This window comes from Coffea eugenioides, chromosome 8 (genome assembly GCF_003713205.1).
Source record: "Coffea eugenioides isolate CCC68of chromosome 8, Ceug_1.0, whole genome shotgun sequence".
Classification (NCBI taxonomy): Eukaryota; Viridiplantae; Streptophyta; class Magnoliopsida; order Gentianales; family Rubiaceae; genus Coffea; species Coffea eugenioides.
Genome location: NC_040042.1, coordinates 37,954,505 through 37,975,779, shown reverse-complemented (window position 1 = coordinate 37,975,779; position 21,275 = coordinate 37,954,505). Strand labels below are relative to the sequence as shown.

Sequence of the window (21,275 nt, the reverse complement as noted above, 5' to 3'; positions counted from 1 at the left end):
TTGTGTAAAATTACAAGAAGGTCACAAGTAATTTGCCCTTAAATTTATCTTACTAAAGTCTCTGCATTCTCGAGCAGATGATAATGTTTGAAATTTATAATCAACCTACTCCTATGTTTAAAATAAAAAAAAAAAATGAAAGAAGATAAAGAGATTAGAGATAGATAATAATTTTAAAAACCTTCCCCAAACTTTTTGACAATTTCACTTGCCTTCCTTCAACTTTTGAAAATCTTACGTTCTTTCCTAATATAAGATTGAGACCATATAAGGTGTGGCGAAATGACTATCATATCCTTAGTATTTTGTGATATTAACTATACATGTCCTAAAAAATTGCTATTGGACTATATGTAAAGAAAAAAGGATAGAAAATTGGCCAATTGTCTTCAATAAATTGGCGCGAATCTCTCCTCCAAATTCAAATGGCATACTTTTCTAATGGTAGTTACGTACTATTAAAAAAAGTGTCCTATATCATTTACTTTTCTAAGGTTTTTTTTGGGGGTTATATTTAGTTGAGCTACATTGCAAATTTAGCTATTGGCTAGTCTGATCATCTAAATTTTGCTTTTTGTTTGCCAAGTTTTAATTCATTTAATAGTTTCTCAAAACAAATAGTTGCAACAATTAGTAAGGGCATTTTTGCCACCAAATTACATTCTCTCTCCAACAATTATTTTTCTATTGAACCTTTCATTGATTTGGGCTTATATGTTCCATACAAGTTCCAAATGAGGGAGCCAAGTGAGATTTTCATAAATTGCAAGTAGCTTGGTGAAATTGTCAAAAATCTCAAGTGAGGTTACCGCTAGATATATATATACACATCTTTCGAGATTCTTTACACATCTCATTCGAGGTCAAGGCTTGCCAAACAGTCTTAATCACCAACAACGTTCATATTCTTCCCAGAGTCAATTCGTTTGAGGGGAATATATCTAATAGAATATATCTGCAACATTTCTTGCTTGCTTGATGCCTTGGGCCAAATTCAGCGGCAGACATTTCTCCTTTGCCAACGACCTCCCATCAATGCAAGGGGCGCATTATTAAGTTAACGACACCTGTTCTTTCACATGTCTTGCAGGCCTGCATCATACACAAATACACCTCTCTTCAACCCAATCAAATCCTGACTGATTCTTGACATATTTTTAGCACCATTTCAATAACAAGAACTACCTAATAACCCACAGCCACTAAACTACCAAAGAGTTAGGCTATGGAAAACCCTTCTGAAAACACTAATCAAATCAGAAATCAAGGTCATAGGAGCAGTATTGTAGAAAAAGTGAAGAACAACTTAATTTTCAGATCAAAGTGGGCTGAGTTAAATGGTGCAATGGGGGATTTGGGCACTTATATTCCTATAATATTGGCTTTGACACTAGCCAAGGACCTGAATCTTGGTACCACGCTGATATTCACCGGTGTATACAACTTTGTCACAGGTGCAATCTATGGTGTCCCCATGCCAGTGCAGCCGATGAAGTCAATTGCAGCAGTGGCCATATCTGATGCAGATTTTAATATTCCAGAAGTTATGGCATCAGGAATTTGCACTGCAGGGATTTTGGCTGTTCTTGGTGTAACAGGTTTGATGCAACTTGTGTATAAGCTTATTCCAATTTCAATTGTCAGAGGAATTCAGCTAGCACAAGGCCTGTCATTTGCTATGACTGCAGTGAAGTACATAAGAAAAGTACAAAACTTTTCTAAGTCAAAGTCTGGTTCAGACAGGCATTGGTTAGGCTTAGATGGATTGCTCTTGGCTATTATTTGTGCTTGTTTCATTATAGTTGTTAACGGTGCTGGCGATGACAATGAGTATGCAGCAGAAACTGAGAGTGGTGCCAATGATGCCAGTGGATCAGGAAACAACAGAAGAAAAAGGTTGCGAAAAATCATAACTTCTCTGCCTTCTGCTTTCATCATCTTTTTGTTAGGTGTGGTTTTGGCAATTATTAGAGGGCCTAAAGCAGTCAAAGGATTTAAATTTGGACCATCTCCTATTGAAGTTGTGAAAATGTCTAAGCATGCATGGAAGGAAGGATTCATTAAGGGCACAATTCCTCAACTTCCACTATCAATTCTAAATTCAGTGATTGCTGTCTGTAAGTTGTCGACTGATCTTTTTCCAGAGAAGGACATTTCAGCCACGTCTGTTTCAATTACTGTTGGAATGATGAACTTAATAGGATGTTGGTTTGGAGCCATGCCATGCTGCCACGGTGCAGGAGGGCTAGCTGGACAGTATAAATTTGGTGGGAGGAGTGGTGGATGTGTGGCCCTCCTTGGTTTAGCCAAGTTGGTTTTGGGTTTAGTTTTAGGTAGCTCTCTAGTGAAGATTTTGGACCAATTTCCTGTTGGAGTATTGGGGGTTCTGTTATTGTTTGCTGGGATTGAACTTGCTATTTGCTCAAGGGATATGAACTCAAAGGAAGATTCATTTGTCATGCTGGCTTGCACTGCTGTTTCACTGGTAGGCTCTAGTGCAGCACTAGGTTTCCTGAGTGGAATTGTTGTTTATTTGCTCCTCAGGCTAAGAAAACTGTATGGTGGTCAGTCTTCTTCTGCAATTTGCTTTCATGGTAACCCATAATTGAGGTCTCAATGCAAAATCCTGGAAAGCTGTTCAAGCTTCGCCTTAGTGAACTGATTAAAAGATCTGTGATCTTAATGCACACCTTTTTTTGGTAATGTTTAACATTTCCGCCTTGCTTGATGCGCTATGTGAATCATAACAAGAATAATAAAAGGAAAATATACTTTCTTCTTGATCGGGAATGGGGAAGAACAAAAGGAGGGACAAATTTGAAAGGATGGAGTTCATTCCTTTCTCGGTGAATGAAAAGATAAAGAAGAACCATTAAATTATTGTTTATTACATAAAGCAGTATGATCAAACTCCCTATGTTGGATGCACCACAGAATTGCAAGACAGTTCTAAGTTTTGCAGGCGTCTCCACAGCCACCAAAGCATTTCTCCCTTGCAGAAGCTGCCCATGAAGACAAACAAACAGAAAGAAACGTGTTAGAAAGCAAAGAAAGATTGCCTTGAATTCAGCCAAAATATTGCAAGTAAGCCTTAAATGATTTTCCTAAAAGTTTGACGGAAAAACTCTCAGGCAGACACAAATACACCCACACACGCACACACACAGAGCAGAGAGTGCTTAATTTGATAGTACCATCTTTTATTTGGAGGCAACGTTGTGCTGAACAACCAACATGGCAATAGTAAAGCTGGCTTTCCAGAGCAGACTGAGGAAAGCAGCTGGCCAGGCAATTCAAATAACACGGATACCTCTCTGCTATTGGTCTGCTACTAAGCAGAAAGCACACATTGTAACATCCTCCCCAACAAGCATATGTGCTTTGTCCTGTGGCATTTTGAGCTAGCATCATTGACACATAAACTGTGATCATCAATCCCCAAACCCTGATGCTCCTCCCCATTTCAGAGTTCAGACCCCTTTTTCCCTCTCCTTGGAAACAGTGCAATAAACACCTTGCAAACTTGCTTGATATGTTCTGACATGTTACGGGGAAAAAGGACTATCTATAGGTCAAATGGCCAACTAACTTGGCGCTTTTCAGTCCAATGTATTTAATGTATGGTTCGTGCAGATAACTTTTCTTTCCTAAGAATTACTAGTACTTTCCACCTCTGATCAGCACCAGAGGATTTATCACTTGCTGATCCATAAAAAACAAAAGAGTTAGTTGTAATTACTAAATGCTAAACATGATTGCCTATTTGCCTGTTTAAGTATCAATCAGACGTACGTTACAAAGACTTTTCTTCATCAGGTAGGTAGGTATAGTTCAATTGTCTACGCAATCAGTAATAACATATGTCCACCAATCACTGCTTCCTTTCACAATTTTTCCTAGTAGGAAATAGTAGTATTTAAGAGCTAAGAAGACATGCATGTACAGCAAAATTTTTTATAAACAGCCCAATCTAAAGGGAGCTAAGAATATCAGTTGTTTTTCAATTGATGTTCCAAAGATGTGCTGTGCTTCTAAGCCAAAAGTAGCGTCCATTGCTAAATGTGAACTGTAAAAAATTGAAACAAAAAAAAAACAAGAAGAAGAAGAATTGTGAGGAAACATGATTGCATCCCCACCATTAAGCCATCGATCATTGCACCAAAATTTCTCAACTCCAAATAAAGTTCATATCAGTGAAACAGTAACTGTCCTTTATGGCAGTACTAGTTTTTCCAGAGCCATCCCTGCATTAAATTTTTGCCGACATTGGTGCCTGCATGAAAACGTACCGTCTATTGGCGTCACCTGTCACCCTGATTGCTTAGGAAGGTAACTAATGAGATGCCTACCTGTTTTCAGAGGTTAGATTTTAGCAAACTCTCCAGTTGTCAGAATTTTTAACCGTCACTATTGATTGACAGTGAACAAATTTGTCATCATCCTTTTTCCGTTTTCTTGTTAGCACAAGGAATATTGACTATAGCTCCCTATCATCTTCCAACTATGCCATTTTCTTCTCTCTTTATTAATTTCCGAGTTGATAAGGTTGTGCTTAAATTTGTAAGAAAGCAAATTTCAGGGTATAGAAATAGACAATAAAAAAAAAAAACAATTGATTTGATGAAAACATGTTGCCAATATCCCTTTGTAACTGATGAAATGCAATATTTAAGGCAATTATATACAACATAAGACAAATGAAGTAAAATCAAGCAGTTTGACACTTCAGTTCATTGGGTTGAAAACACAGAAAACAACAAGTAAAGGATCCATTGAAAAGGTCGAGAACTTGATATGCTCAAAAGCATTCAAGGGAGTATGAGTAGGAAAGCAATACCCAAAATTAGTTTGACTTTTCAGAGGCTGAATACAGTTAGTTTGTCGGATTTAAAGTCATATCAATGCGCCAATGTCCACATTATTGGATACAAGTTGGACGTGATTCAACCCTTTATTTTCAACACATGACACATTTTAACTTTGGCATTTTTGTCTTGGAAAGAAAACAGTTTAGTATGATGTAGTACCAACACTCAAGCTCATATGTCATAACATTATAAATGCCCCAAATTTGGTTGGTTATGGATGCATAAACCACAAACAATTTTCTTAGTTTCCTGATTGCTAACCATGCTAAAATGCCTTATTACGCCCCTTTCAAACCTACTGATCAGTCCAACTTCATTGGCTGATTTTTGTGGGCACAGCATCAGTAATGAGGGTTGGACAAACGTAGCAGCGATATTTAATTTGTTATCACACCTTGTTTCTTAGATTAGGTGGATCAGGTTTAGACTTCTGCAGATGTGACCCAATGCGCTAAAAGTGTGTCATTGCGCATTAGTCCAAACAAATTTTTTTTGCTTCCAGTTTTTGCTAAAAGTGTCAATTTGTGAAGTGTACATAACTTGATTGTTTTGGTGAAAGAATGAATTGGTTAGACCAATGTTTCATTGGGACTCTTTTCCTGACATCTATATCTGCAGAGAAGGTGAAAAAATATGTACGCAAAGGCATACTGAGACAACTAAAGGCAGCAGCTCAAGCGACCAGAAAACTCAAGACATTGGGATAAGGATGGTAATGGTACCATTATGCCAGATTACAAAAATCAGTGTATTAAAAGAATTTCTTTGTAGACAATAAACTGAACAAGTGAATAAATACAATTTAACTGAGAATTCACATAAAATAGACATTACCCTCTACCTTTCTTTTCTTTTTCTATAATCTAAAAAAAAAAAAAAAAAATTTCTTTGAATTTTGCAAGTATGGTGGTCTACTTCAAGTTTCAAGTTTCAAAAAAAAAATTCCCAGCTACAGATGTCACTACTTCAAGTTTCTGACTTCTAAATTGTATACACAGCACATGAGAGCATGTACTACACAGATTTCTAGTAACACTTTGAGAGTATTCCTTTGTATATGCATCCCCATAAAGGTATAAGGACATTCACAACGCAAAGAAGGCTCACTTAAATCTAGCTCATTCCAGCAGCGAGCAACCAAAATTCTTCAGATGTGATGGGGTCAGAAATCAGAAAAGAAGAACCATATTGTGCTATATTCAACTATGCGTACTTGGCTGCAGCTATCCAAATGGATTTCCTCCTGTCAACGAGTAGGATTGTGGTGCAGCTGATGAGGGATTTACGCCATTTGATTGTTGAATGGGGTTAAGAGAAGAAAAGGCAGTATCATCGTTCATCCCACTAGACTGTTTAATAGGGTTAAGAGAGGCAAAGGCAGCATCATTGCCACCAAAGGTATTAGCTCCTTGCGGTCTGCATATATCAGAGTAAGATGTTACTTTAGTCCTTAATTCAATATTTTCCATTGGATCAATTGACTACAGAGTAGTTCGCATTCAAGCAATCATAGAGCCTAAGGGCTGTCTCTATTTGTCTTTACCTCGTTCAACCAGGTAGAGATATCCATAATATGATGTTCTAAGAAGCGAAAGCAAAGACTTTACCTGGAAGGAAGTATATTATTTGCTATCTGTTGCCCCATGTATACTCCTGAAAGTGTTGCCATAGGTCAAGATGACAATATGTTACAAATAACACACAAACAAACAGATTTTCTAAGAGAGATATGTGAATCCTTTCATTTAACCTGGAGGCCTCATAATTCCATAAGGAGGTCTCTGTGGTTGCGTTGCCGATGAATATGGCACTACTTGAGGCTGTAACCCTTGCGAAGTTGACATATTTGGCATCGGTCCTTGCAAAGGTGACATGGAAGGAAGCTAAACAAAGAGAAATGATACTTCATGGTTAGTAAATTCAAAAAATACCTGATCTAGAAACCAGAAATGAAACACAACCATGCAAACGTAAGCAAGAATATACCGAGGAAGATAAAAACAACTACAAGTGTCTTTCTGTGAGTTTTTCCACAACTCAGGTTCATCCGAACTCACATCAACTAAATTTGCAGGCACGCATGATACAGGTCTGTCAAGCCAGTAAATGTTAATCACCATATTCCATTTTGGAGTGACAATTTAGAACGAAGTTGTGATAAGAGGTAGCTAGGAAGAGTATCATACTTAATTATAAAAGGATTTGACCTATTCTACTGGCAGTTGCCAGTTGCAATACCAATTTTCTCATTTTCATTAAACCTCAAAAAAATAACAAACTGCCCTAATCTACTCCTTTGTTAAAGTTGTAAGTTAAACTTTACTTCATTTATAACTTGTGCTAAATTAACTTCTAGAATGGCACACGTGCAGAGTGTGCATGAATGGCTAGTACATATTGAAACAAAAATTTATCTTCCTGAGAAAATTATAGACAATAATTTTAATTATATGCTAAAATGCCTGTTGGTCCTTTTCTGGCCTTGGGAAGGGAATGAGGTAGGTGGGGTTTTTTTTGTTGGGGGGGGGGGGGGGGTGGGGAAGGGGAAGAAAATAAATGAGATGATCTGTGCCTACCATGGTGCCTTGAGGTAAGGGACCATCATCACCAATATCAAATGGGTTCCTTGATTTAACCGAATCTTGGTGAGCTCCCATGGACTGTACCCACACAGAGAGAGAGAGAGAGAGAGAGAGAACAAAAAAATTGAGTTAATTAAAAGAACTGGTAATTTGTTTTAGTTGCTGTTATCTTAAATTTTTAGAGGGTGTTATGCTACCATTGCAGTAACATGGTACTGAGTGCCATATCCCATTCCATAAGGGGAAGTGGATTGCCAGCCTGGAACAGCAGCAGCAAATGATGAATAGCTTGATGTAAAAAGGTCCTGCATGGTACAGTCTATAATTAGATGAAATTAGTGAGAATTGCATAAAAAATCAAAATGTTCCACTATGCTCATACCGCTGGAAGTTCTTTTCTTCCACTGAGTAATTCATTTCCCAAACTAGTATCATTAGCTGCCTGTGGGACAACTTGTGTTGCTTGTCCAAATGATGTATTGGTTGGTGGCACTTTAGCATGCTCAGGTTCTGAAGTCAAGGACTGTAGGCCAGCATAGAGTAGAATCAGCTACTGCTCCTTGGTTGGACAAATTAAAGCAAGACACAGGAGAATACAAAATTTTGCAGTTCAACTGTTGCATCTGAGTACCTAAACCAGACTTGAACGAATGATCTCCTAAGGACAGCTTGAGGCCAAATCAACTTCTTACCTCATTGTTTGCAGCTTCATGAGAAGCAGTAGCCTTCTGAGCAGTAAAGTTACTATTTACTGGAGGGGCTCCAAATGGCTCACTTTGCTGCAAAGCTGGCAGCGTTTGGGCATCAGCAAGCTTATCCTTAGAGTCACTGCTATTACCAGGGCATGGTGCAGCATTTTCAATGTGTGAAGCAGTAGTAATTGCAACATTGTTCGAAACTGTACCCACATCAGGATTAGATGAACCTACAATAGCAGCTGGATTGTCACCACCAGGAGACATTTCAGGCATGCTACCTGCAGGATCCGCCAGTCCAAACAATAGCAGTTCAAGTGAATTAGCATTTGGAGCATTAGAGGCCTTCTCATTTGCAGAAGACATGGCAGCACTCTTGCTACCATCACCAACAGGAACTGTTTGTTGAGTCTGCACTACTGCTGTTGTTGCAGAAGGCTCAAGGTTAGCATCAAAATCTATCAAGCTGTTAAGAGTATTCACTTTCTTGTTTTCCTCTTCCTTTTTATCAACAGAGCCTGGAATTGTGTAGCTTCCTGCTGTCTGTTATGGGAATATTGAAAGATTAAAAGTCGAGCATGTGTAGAGAAGGTGTTCAAGGATCCCAAAAGCAAGAAGTTGTTCAAGAATCATCACTTTAGTCATACCTTAAGCCACATTAAAAGTCATTGGATGAGATATCTGTCCTTTCTTGCAATCAAAATGGAGCCATTCCAGAAAAACTAAATAAATAAGCTATGCGCATTTTACAATTCAATAAAGAAAAGTGATCTGTTGCTATTTGATTTCTGAAAACTTTTCAAAAGTGAAGAGAAGAATGGTCTATCCTATGTACCTTTCATGTTCAGCAAGTTGTGTTTCATGTTTGTCACTATTTTTTCTATCTGACATGGAGCTGTACATACACTGGCCAAATTCAAAATTTGAAGCGAGAAATCATTCCGGTTCAATGTTTCAATTTCTATAGATGCTGATGTTGTGTTTCCGTAGGAAAAAAGTTATTGAGAAAAAAACAAGTCCATCTTTACCTAGGGCATGATAAAGTGCAGCATCATGAATGTTCAAATTAATATTAATAACTATCCTTTTACAGCACTGACTTTCTCAACTGAAGAAGCATCAGATGAAGTATAGCTAAGTCAACAACCACACTGACATCAAGGAGCAAGTAATACGTGTTTAACATGTGAAAGGAATTTAATATTTGTTGCATGACCAGAATCAGAAATTTAACTAACCTGAACATGGCCAGAGCCATCAACAGCATTTGCTTTAGGAGATTCTCCCACTTTTAGAGGAGGAATTTTGTCATCTAAAATGTCTTTTAGTGGACGTATTGCGGGCTCTTTGGAAATATCTCTGCTCTTTTGTGAAATTGGTGAGCTGCTTCTAGCCCTGGACTCTGTATCTGAGTATCTGTGAGTCAAAACTTTCCTTACAGATCCATATCCATTTTCCCGGAACCTATCATCAACTATTTCAAATCGAGGTGCCCGACTATTCTGACTTCCAGACTTCAGCATTTCTTGTTTGTATCGAGGGCTATTTCTTGGATCAATGTGATTTTTCAAATTTCTGCCATCGTTTCTACTTAGAAAAGAATGTTCAAATGAGTGCCGCTCAAAGAAATCATCTCTCCGAGCATCATCCGTATGAAAAAATTCTTCTCTAGCACCATGACGGGATGTTTCAAAAGAATGCCGCTCTTGGAGGTCCTCCTTTGCACTCTTTACCATATACAGAAGCATGTCAGTTGAGATCTACCTGGCCTAGGTTCATTTTGACAGAAACTCAATGCATTTGGTTGCCGATAAGACAAATAGGAGCAAATAACTACTACAAAGTACATATTCAGATCAGTTATATTTTAAACAGTGAGATTATTAAAACTGCTAAAGATAATAAAAGATGATTTAATGGCTGTATGATTATCCATTCAGAGAGACTTACCGCTTTAACCATTGAAAGCTTGTCATTACTCCTAACACCAGCATATTTTCTGTCTATGTAGACATGCTTGATGAAATCACGAAGTCTATGAAGATTACTGGAAACAAAAAGAATATCTCATCAGACAGAAAGAGTCCCTATGATGCCTCTATCCTAGTGTGGAAGCAAATAGATTTACCTCCCGTCAGGAAAATAATTTCTATGTGGATCCCATTCTTTAAGATAAATCTGCCTTGCTCGCTGTGACATTGTCCATTAGGTTAGTCATTATATAAAGTTCAGTTAATTTCGACTGAAGAAACAAAAGTAGGTTTAAACTGATATGCGAGCAGACCTCATTACCCCCTGCCTGAAGAGCATCTACTTCTTCTACAGAAAATTTAGCCATTGACACAGATTTTACTCGATGTGTGAATTCTCGACTGAAAGTTTTGAAGAAAAATCAGTCAGGCTGCGCTTTTCATATGACTGAATTTCAATACTATCATTAAATTAGCCTTTTCTTTTTTGTTGTTTACAACATTATTAACTTTATGCTGAATCTCTGAAAGTTCACCTAATGTCACAAATTCAAAAAATATCAGAATAGAACTGCAAAAGGCATAATTTTCACTTACTGTACACCACTGCAGTTTGTGCAAACGAATGTCAAGAAGGTTGTGCATACATATTGAGGCCCCTGCTTGATAGAAATTTGTATCATTACCAAGTTAAGATCAAACTGCTGCTATGAAGGAGCTCGAAAGCCCCTCTACCACAAAGAAAAGAAACAGAAGTACAGATATAGACTTCTGCAATCGACTCTCTTAGATTCTGTTAAAAAAGAAAGGATGCAGACTGAAAGTCTAGAACTAGATGCACACAACATCATAAAAGATAGTGGTTTTCTTCTTATCCGGTCATTACTTTTCGGGAAAAAGAACAATCCCGGCATTATTTCCTAAAATCCATTAGGATCTTGAAGAGTTATTTGAGTTTCTCTGCTTTGCCTTTGATTATTTTGACCACAAAATAAGGTAGCAGTCAAAGATGGTTTAAAAATTCAATCTTCATAGCGGACATATTTTGTAAATATTTAAAACTTGTAACAGCCTAGGGAATTAACATATCTTTTGGCAAACATCTTAGAATCTTCACTACTAAATCAATAAGTACAAAGACCCTGAATAGACAAGCTTATTAGGGGAGAGAATCGAAGGCTTTACAGTTTACGTTTACTAAAATCCTAGTATCATCAGTTCATCATCAGAAAACAATGGATGAAGCCAGGGTGAGAGATTGCAAAAAGATTTAATACTTGAAGGGCTGTTTAAAATTTTTTTCCCCAGTAAAACCATTGCAATCATATTCAACAATTTGACACCGTCACTTTCATAATATACCTTCTTTGCAAGGTAATATTCCCTATTAACTTATAAAGCTTAAACCGTTAGCAGTTTTTCAGATCTTCATATCATAGGTAAAGATGACAATGATACAACAAGGTAAAAAAAAACTGCTTACCAAACTGTTGCAGTTGATACATCTCTTATTTTCTGGAAGCTTAAGAAGACCACGAATGATCTTCTCAATTCTCTCTTCTTCCTTTACTTTTCCTTTGGGCATCTTTTACCACTTCTGTTCCTCTTTTTTCTCTACAAAAATCATGACAAAAAAAACAAATCTTTTACACATTCTTGAACTCTATATTCTCAATCTCGAAATCTACAGCTATGAGAAGTGTTCAGCAACATCATATGAGCATATCCCATGTCTTGCAATAATAGGAAAAACCTGACAAGCGGAAAATTAATGAGCTTCTTGTCCGTTGATCCGTGACTCTAATTATCAAATCCCTAGTCAAACATAATTACCTGTTTTTTTTTTTTTTTCTCTTTTGCTAAGTCTTTTCGCATACCATTTTGAGCTTCTTGTGTTTGTGGTGTTCTGAGATTAACCGACACCCTTTCTTGATGGGATGAATCTACAATGGAAGGTTATTTTCTTCAAGAATTTGGGCAAATAACGAATGGCTTTTCCCCCCTGGTTGTGGGACTTTGCTCAGCTGGTGTGTGCCTCTGAAAGAGGGAGAGGAGAAGCGGGAGTTAGGAGAGGTGAGGAGGGAATTTTGGCGGTTTAGACGGTTTAGTGACCGTTGCTTTTTCTTGTTTTTCTGTATTTCTTACGTAAACACAACAATAGACAGATTTTATTTATTTATTTATATTTTGAAGATAAGCAATATACAGTTTTTTTTTTAATGAAGAATCAACATCTATAATCAAGATGAGGTAAATGGTTCAATGTAGGATAAATATAACTTATCTTCTTTTTCAAAAGAAAAAGAAAATGAAGGATTATGGAAAGTACAATGAGATAACAGTAATCAAACTCTTGCTCAAATGTAAGGAACAAAACTTATGAGAGATTTTTTGTTTCATGAATTGCATATGGAAGGAGTGTATTATTTGTACAAATTTATTTGTTTGCATCATAAATACATTTGGAAGAACTGCACAAATAGTCCCTCACATATTGCAAATGTAAAAATTTAGTCCCTCAAATCAAAATGATCACTTTTAGTCCTTAGAAAATAAAAAATAATCAATTTAAATCCCTTTTCACTTTTCCAAACGATTTTGCCCGGAATATCTCACGTGCAAATCACGTGCCCAACTTTTAAAGGGTAAAAATGCCAAACCACTTGTCTGTTGATCAAAATGTAAGAGACAAATGGTTTCCAAAATTCTTCTTCCCTTTCATTTCAACCAAACCCAAAATCTAAGCTTCATCTCCATGGCAGAACCACCAACTTGTAAATGCGGTGTACCAGCGAGGGTGAAGATGTCGTGGACAGCTGAAAATCCAAGAAAAAGGTTCTATGGTTGCATTTACTACGAAGTAAGTGTGCCTGATTTCTATTACTTTTTTATTTCAGAAAATGTGAACTTTGAAGAGGTAATTTTGAACAGCATAATAGTGGTGGTGGTTGTGGCTATTTCAAGTGGTATGATACAAACAGTTGCGAGAGGTGCGATAAATTAATGAGACACACAAGAAGTTTGACGAAGAGATTAAGAGAGTTGGAGGCAAAAATGGAAGAAACAAAACGCAAAGAGAAAATGATGAAATTGTTGTTGTTTGTGGCCTTTGTATTCGCAGTGCAAAAATTGTTGTGCAAAGATTGAATTGTAACTGGCATTTGTTGGTGCAGCTGGTGAAATGGGAACTGGGTAGCTTTTATTTGCTGTATTTAGGTTGGGTTACGTTTAGTGGCCCTGTTGATTGTACAAATGGGAGTTGGAATGTAATTATAAAACTGATACGAACGGCACTAACCTTGTGATGTAATCCGTACAGACAGGGTAAGATCTAGAAGGTAGGGACTCACGTTGATGATGAACGAACGCAGTGGATCACCTAAACCCGTTGATCACACGGTCAACGAACCTCGGTATTCGGTAGAAGACGCCACAATCTAACGTGGTCCTAGATTGATAAGTCGATTGAATACCTAAGAAATGAATCTAAGATATTCAAGGTGCTTCAATGAAGTTTTGAAAGAACTCTCAAGTGTAATTTTTTATTAATCATCAAAAACTCTATGAAGGTCTCTTGCCTTGGCTATATATAGCTATACAACTTGAAAACCTAAAGTGATTTGAAAACCCTAACTCGGCTAGGCTAGACCTTTGGCCCGATTCCACTACTCAAATTCACTATCTAATTGTCAGCTTATAATCGATCCAATGAAGGCTTTAAGTTGGCCCAACATAACCCAAATAAAAGCTAATTAACCAACTTAAGTAATAGTGAGCCTAGACTCTATAAATCGGATCCAACTCAACATGAGGTCTTGGACCGAATTTATTCCTAGCAAATAAAATAGAAATTTGGAAAATAAACTACTAACTATTACTAAAAGATTCAATTTCTTGCAGCCCAAAACATGGCCCATAAGCGGCCTATATTTCGTATCAGTCCCCTCCTCTTGAAAAAAGATTTGTCCTCAAATCGTGTTTGGAAATGAACGGTACTACAAGAGTTGGCAGTATGAAACCTCAAATCTCCACATATTGGCTCTCTTAGAATGAATGATACTTGCATACGTCATGATTATTGTAATTTGATGCACATGTCTCTTGGTCAGCTTGGAAATGCTCACAATCCGCCATGGGAAACTCAAGACTTTACTCCAACCACTCCAAAGCTCTCTAATCAGCCTTATGTCATAAATGGTCGAATTTGGACCTACACAATAAATCACACGATTAGCATTTGTAGGTATAAAATCACTTGACAGCTTACCATTCACATTCACAAGATAAGGATCTTCATAGTGATACTTAATCAGGTTAGAAAAGTCTCGGACATGATTGTGCAAAGTTACAAAATTCATTGCAAGTTGTTGTTGGAATGGCCTATCTTGCACAAATGGAGCAAAATCGAGATAGGCAGCTTTTGAACCCTCAAATTGAAGAATAAAACCAAGTTGTAAGGAATCAGAATTTGGACCAATGAGGAAAGAATTATCACCAACAAAATAAGAAGGACGTTTATAACAAGTTTCAAGTGTAGAAACTCCCTTTGAAACTTTATTATTCCTCCCAACAAGCAAATCAGGCTCATGGTTGATGTTGAACATCAATGGATGACAAAGAGATACAACACTTAAGGTGTAAACTCCATGAAAAGTTTGATATTCACCAATGGATTTAGGCATAGAACATGCCAAGATCAACTCAATTTTTCCTTGCTTAACCTGCATAAAAGTAGAAACACTAAACAAAGTAGAGTTAAGATCGTTAGAAAAAACATATGATCTCACATCCTTTCTCACAATCAGCTTACTCTTAGAATTTTTAATCTCTTTCTCATGCTCAATAGTTGACTTTTTTCCCTCATTATTCTCAATCTCTTTCTCCTTTTCAACTCCCTCGAATTTTACCTCTTTAGTCACAATTCCCTCATCTAGCTCTTTCTTCATACTATAACGCTCATGCTCACTCTTCATGTATGTTAGATCAATACAAAGTTGCTTAGAATTAAGCGACACAAGCCTGGTGCGACGGCAATTAAATGTGAAGGAATACTTATTAGTATATCCATCATATTTGACTTCTCGATTAAACATCCACCATTGTCCCAACAGCACATGCGTCACTTGAATGGGAACTACATCACACAACACCTCATCCACGTATTGGCCAATACGGAAAGGAACAAGTGTGTGCTTAGTAATCCAAATATCACCACTATCACTTTGCAACTTGTAAGGTCGAAGATGATCAATGGTTGGAAGATTCAATTTCTCAACCAAGACAGTACTTGCGAGGTTAACTTCACAACCCTTATCAATGACTAAGCTGCAAACTTTATCCTTGATGTGGCAACGTGTATAAAACCAATCATTTTTTTGAGTTTCGATGATTTCCAATTGCTCAGTTATCTCACGCAATGCCACAGTATTTACTCCTTTAGGCACAAGATGGCGAAGCTCCAGTTGAGCATTCGTTTGTCTCATACTTTTATTACCTATAAAACTCAACAAACATTAGTAGAACAGTCCTCACTCGCTCCCTTACATGTTTCGCTCACTCTCGTGTATCACTCAAGTGTTTAAAATACTCTAATGTTCTCACCAATGCTCTCACCAATGCTCTCAAAACCTCTTGAGAGCTTACCTTGAAGAAAGTAGAATTTCTACCAGGCAAACAATCAACTTCCAATTTTGGATCACGAGAATGTGGCACTCCTTAGTGGAATGGAGAAGACTCAATGGATGGAACCAATAGGGATGATTGATTCGAGGGACAAAATGAAATGGAATGACACGACTCAAATGAAAGGAACAAAAGAGGACTAAGACACTGATAGAAATGAAGAAAAGAAGACACGATGCAAAAAGAGGAAAATACTCTTTTTTTTTTTTTTTAGAAACGCAAGCTATCTTGCTTGTTTAGTAGGTCCGAATGTGCAACTAAGGGAAAGAATTGGTGGCAATTAACTCCCTATAATGTAGGAAGAGTGGCCGAATGGAAAAGGGTAAGAAAAAGGTTAAGGCAATCCCTGAAAAGTAGGAATAAATAGTGGCTAAAATGTAGGAGAAAGAAATCCCTAAAAGTAGGGTAAGGGTGGCGGTTTGGGAGTGTAAGAAGGATGGCTAAGAAAACCCTAAAAAAACTAGGTGAGAGGGGCGGTTACAAGGTAGGAAGAGGGAAGAAAATGTAGGAGAAAACTTAGGTAATTGATTTTTGGAAGCTTTCATGATTAGGAAACCTCAAGGTTAGGAAACCAATTTGGTTTTGGAAAACCAATCAAAGGTCACGGCTGCCCTAGGTTATTAATACCCCAAGGCCGTGACTTTTATCCCCCACAAGACAACAATCAAGTGCGGCAAAAACTGATCTCAAGCACTTGACAATTCGGCTCCCTCAAACAAGAACAACTAGCGATGGAAAATCAAGGTGATTTGACTAACCCTTCTCAGGCTCCCCCCCAACAGGTTACCCAAAATGTTCCCAAGAAGTTTACTCCAAAACCAACCCTTCACCACGGCTTGGAAGTACAAGAAACTTTTCAAAAGACGAGTGAGACAAATTCCCAAGACCCAAAGTGTTCAAGAATTCCAAGAAGTAGTAGACCAAAACTTTTGATTTTTTTTTTTTGGCTTGTAGTTCGGTCCAATATGTAACACTTCGACTGGTTGGCAATAAAATTCTGGAATTTGGCTTGGCCGAAATAATTATTTTGCTTGCTATTTTTTTTTTTAATGACAAAGCAAAAGAATAATGGACGGCTAGGGTTTTGGACTTGGCTGGCCGCACTCAATTTGTGTATGACCGCAAAGAAAAAAAAAACCCAATCAGATTCACGCAAATCAGATTTGGCCAAGGGAAATCAAAACAGGTTCACGCACTTGCCAACTTTTCTCAACACACTTGGGTTGTTTCCAAAACACAAGACCTGTGATTTTAACTTCCCAACTAACGGTTTACAACTCCCAACAGTCCACAAAGCTCATAAATTACGAGTAGATAATTTCGAACAGCCCCACACCAACCCCAATTTCGGACAACCAAGGCTAAGCAAGGTACGGCAGCCGCCTCTCTTCCTTCTTTTTCGCTCTTCCTTTTTTTTTTTTGACTCAAGCAAAAACCCTAGGAAACCCTAATGACTCTCACGGCTAAAGCACAAGGTGTGGCAGCCCCCAAGGTCGCGACACAACAAGACCTGAATGGAAGGAAGATGCAAGACAACAAACACCAAACGCAAATGCAAACGGGCAGGTTACGACACACGCACAATGGATGACACAACAAGGACCACAAGCAGAATTTTTTCCACGCAAGACAAGAGGAAACAAGGGTGGACTGACTTGGAAAGATTGTAGGCGTTTTTTGGATAGAAATTTGACTTTATACACGACAAAACAATTTCGGATTCACGCGGACAGATTGAAGACAATCACGGGCAGATTTTGACATAACACAAGCAAGAGCAACGACACAACTAATGGAGCAACAAAAACAGAAATTCCGACTCGAACACAAAACAAAACAAATGCGACAAAGCTTGGACAGATTAGAGACACTTGAACAGGATTTTTTTTTTACTCCAAGAAGAACAACAAACGACACCAAAAGAACGCAAAACGACACAAAGGAAAAAAAAAGGGATATACGTGATACCTTCAACTAGCTCTGATGTCAGCTGATACGAACTGCACCAACTTTGTGATGCAACCCGTACAGACAGGGTAGGATCTAGAAGGTAGGGACTCACGTTGATGATGAACGAACGCAGCGGATCACCTAAACCCGTTGATCACGTGGTCAACGAATCTCGGTATTCGGTAGAAAACGCCACAATCTAGCGCGGTCCTAGATTGATAAGTCGATTGAATACCTAAGAAATGAATCTAAGATATTCAAGGTGCTTCAATGAAGTTTTGAGAGAACTCTCAAGTGTAATTTTTTATTAATCATCAAAAACTCTATGAAGGTCTCTTACCTTGGCTATATATAGCCATACAATTTGAAAACCTAAAGTGACTTGAAAACCCTAACTCAGTTAGGCTAGGCCTTTGGTCCGATTGCACTACTCAAATTCACTATCTAATGGTCAGCTTATAATCGATCCAATGAAGGCTTTAAGCTGGCCCAACATAACCCAAATAAAAGCTAATTAACCAACTAAGTAATAGTGAGCCTAGACTCTATAAATCGGATCCAACTCAACATGAGGTCTTGGACCGAATTTATTCCTAGCAAATAAAATAGAAATCTGAAAAATAAACTACTAACTATTACTAAAAGATTCAATCTCTTGCAACCCAAAACATGGCCCATAAGCGGCCCATATTTCGTATCAGAAACTTAAGTCCTCTCTGCTATATTGTGATTTTTTCTTGATTATGAGCTTACAGCATAATATGGAATAAAAGTCTAACTTGAATATGTTGTAAAAAACTGACCAAGAACGGTTCTGTATTGAAAGATAATGAAGATGATAATGGCGATATTATAAGTGAAGAAAGAGTAGAAAGTGAACCAATTATGAAACTCCAAAAATAAGAAGAGCATGCATTCCATTGCAATGAAAAAATAGTACATAACCGAGTCACGTACATTCATTACAATACGTCTTTTATCAAAAAAATGCAATAAACTAAGAAGTCAATTCCAGTGCTCCAAAAAAAAGGTCTGCTGAAATCAAATACACGACAAAAAGGTGAAATGCAACCATTTGCAGCACTTTTAGAAGTAATTATCTTTGTAGTCATCCCTCTTTGCAACAACACGCCCTAATCATCTAAGTCAGCTTGTCATCCCTCTTTGCAGCACTTTTAGAAGTAGATATCTTTGCAGTCTTCTTAGACCTCTGATACAAACAAAACAGTGAAGAGGTCATTACTTACAATCAATAGCAATTTTTGCAGTCTTAGAAGTGGATATCTTTGCAGTCTTTTTTAGATGATGCATGTAGTAGACAATAGCAATTTACTTACGGTCAATCCAGGTGGTTTCCATGGGTATTTCTTATAGAGAGAGACCAATGTTGAATCACAACTACTTCGAATGTGTCCAAATCTCCGACATACACCACATCTGTATTTGACTTTCTTACCCTGACAATTGGCAACTAGAAATTCAAGTAAATAATAGTATAAAAAGAAGTCAACATGCTACAGAATAAAATTAGTATGAACAAATAGAGAAGTATGAACTGGAGATGTTGCATTCTTTGTTATTGACGTTGGAGTAGTGGTTTGCTGGTTGTAGGTTGACATGGGATTTGACTGATGAGATCAAACAAGATTTAGTCACTTGTATCAGTCTCCAAACCACTTGCACCAAAAACTGCTTCAGGTGTGAAATTGGACTGTTTGTTTGAAATAGGAGTAGCATTTTGGGGCTAGTAATCAGTTTGGGACTACTGAGGTTGGGACTGCTGAGTTTGAGACTGCTGAGGTTGGGACTGTTTGTTTGCACCAGTCAAAGTGTTGGGAGTCTGCTACTGTGGCTGAGAGCTACTTGTAACCGCAGTAGCTTGTTGCTGGACATTCCCTTGATCATAACTGCTTGGACACTCCTACTATTGTGGCCATTTTGTTTACACTTTCTGCACTTATAATCCATTAGACCCACTCTAGACAGTGTCTTTGTTTGTCCTCGAGAAGTTGTTGCAGCCGGTGGCTTATCTAGTTCTCTTCTTCTTACCTTCTTGGGCCAGCCAGGAAGCTTGATAGTTTCAGGTGATAGGACAGGCCCCTGTTTCAAATCCTTCTACAAATGCTCACCATTGAGAGAATATATTATAGGCCCGTATGCTCTCATGAAAGCCTCTTTTGAGTAGCATTCATTAACAAAGTTCTCCAGAGTCTCTTTTGTCAAGGCAATGGCACTCATTGCATAAGTACAAGGAATGCCATTTAGTTCCCACCTTCTACAACTACAAGTTCTGCTAGCCAAATTCATAGTGTACCTATCCCCCATATATACATCTCATCTCATAATTCTAGTCCCCTGAAGGTGTAGCTATGCAAGCACTAGAAGCACTTTTTACTTTTTTTCAACTTTTTAAAAATTTTTGGACATATTTTTCCTGTATATTTCTTCATCCACCCCCTCTTATTCTCCATTCTAACCATTAAATAAAGTCGTATTGTTTCCAACATACCTAGTATAGGCCTCTTGCTTCTAAAATGTTGGAGTTGAAACTCACACATAGATTGTTAAATAAAATGTCACATTTTGGGGAGGTTCTAAAGTAAGTTATGGACCAATGCTGTGTGTTGTGCTGTCAAGCAACCACTGAAATGCACCCCCATCAACTGCTTTCAAAATTTCCATCAAAACCTTGAACAGATTTTTGTAAGGAGCTCTTGCAAGTGGCCAAATTCTCTCCTTTAATGCCAAACCACCATGCAACTTTTTAAAGTTATTGTACATGTGTCTCACACACATCCTATGCTCCATATCTGGAAGCAGCTCTTCAATAGCTTGAATCAGTCCCTTCAAAAAATTAAAAGATGAAACCAGATCATCAAATTAAAACTAGCAACCTCAGTTTACACAAAAAAAACATAAAAAAATACACTTACACACATTTTGTTTATCAGTAATAATTGTCCAATGATTTTCATCTCTGATTTGAAGGTCATTCACCAATTCACCTACGAACCATTTCCAAGTCAGCTTGTTTTCTATTTCCACCACAGCATACGCAATGGAGTACAACTGATCATTGGAGTTAATCCCTACTGTTGTAAGTAATACACCCTTGTGGGGCCCTTTAAGATGGCAGCCATCTAACCCGACAACAGGCCTACAACTACTTAAGAAGCCTGTCTTGCATGCATTAAGACAAATATACAACCTCTCAAACCTATCTTCTCCCTCATCATCTTCAACAGTGGTCATGAAAACATTTGAACCAGGATTAGCCCTCTTTACTTCCCTACAATAGTTCCTTAGTTTGTTGTATTGGGTTTCATGTTCACCATTAACTAAAGTCTCTGCCTTTTTTTTTTGGTTCTATAAGCTTGCCACCTAAAGATGTTGACATTAATATCAGTCTTCACTTTATCTGTAAGTGTACTCACCTTCATATCAGCCATAGCAGCCAGCTCCTTTTTGTATCTGTCAACCAAAAAGGTTGAGTTTGCCAGTCCGTGGTCAAATGTCCTCCCACAACTA

General features: G+C 37.7%; 3 protein-coding genes across 3 annotated transcripts; 1 reads left to right on the top strand and 2 right to left on the bottom strand.

Moving 5' to 3' along the window:
* The first annotated feature begins 1,000 nt into the window (after nt 1–1,000).
* Nucleotides 1,001–3,055, top strand: LOC113781177 (molybdate transporter 1). The gene has a single exon (XM_027327049.1). It carries the CDS (start codon nt 1,226–1,228, stop codon nt 2,603–2,605), a length of 1,380 nt encoding a protein of 459 aa, XP_027182850.1. The 5' UTR covers nt 1,001–1,225; the 3' UTR covers nt 2,606–3,055.
* On the bottom strand, nt 2,757–3,529 carry LOC113781178. The gene is made up of 2 exons (XM_027327050.1): nt 3,195–3,529; nt 2,757–3,002 (listed from the first exon to the last, which is right to left on the bottom strand). The coding sequence occupies exons 1-2, from the start codon at nt 3,460–3,462 to the stop codon at nt 2,950–2,952; spliced, it is 321 nt and encodes a 106-aa protein (XP_027182851.1). The 5' UTR covers nt 3,463–3,529; the 3' UTR covers nt 2,757–2,949.
* A 2,259-nt stretch (nt 3,530–5,788) lies between these two features.
* LOC113780693 (probable ADP-ribosylation factor GTPase-activating protein AGD14) lies at nt 5,789–20,218 on the bottom strand. The gene is made up of 14 exons (XM_027326474.1): nt 20,143–20,218; nt 11,599–11,675; nt 10,713–10,774; nt 10,430–10,517; nt 10,274–10,335; nt 10,096–10,192; nt 9,384–9,872; nt 8,143–8,688; nt 7,833–7,973; nt 7,648–7,755; nt 7,445–7,528; nt 6,619–6,751; nt 6,476–6,521; nt 5,789–6,284 (listed from the first exon to the last, which is right to left on the bottom strand). The coding sequence occupies exons 1-14, from the start codon at nt 20,216–20,218 to the stop codon at nt 6,092–6,094; spliced, it is 2,202 nt and encodes a 733-aa protein (XP_027182275.1). The 3' UTR covers nt 5,789–6,091.
* Nucleotides 20,219–21,275: the final 1,057 nt, after the last annotated feature.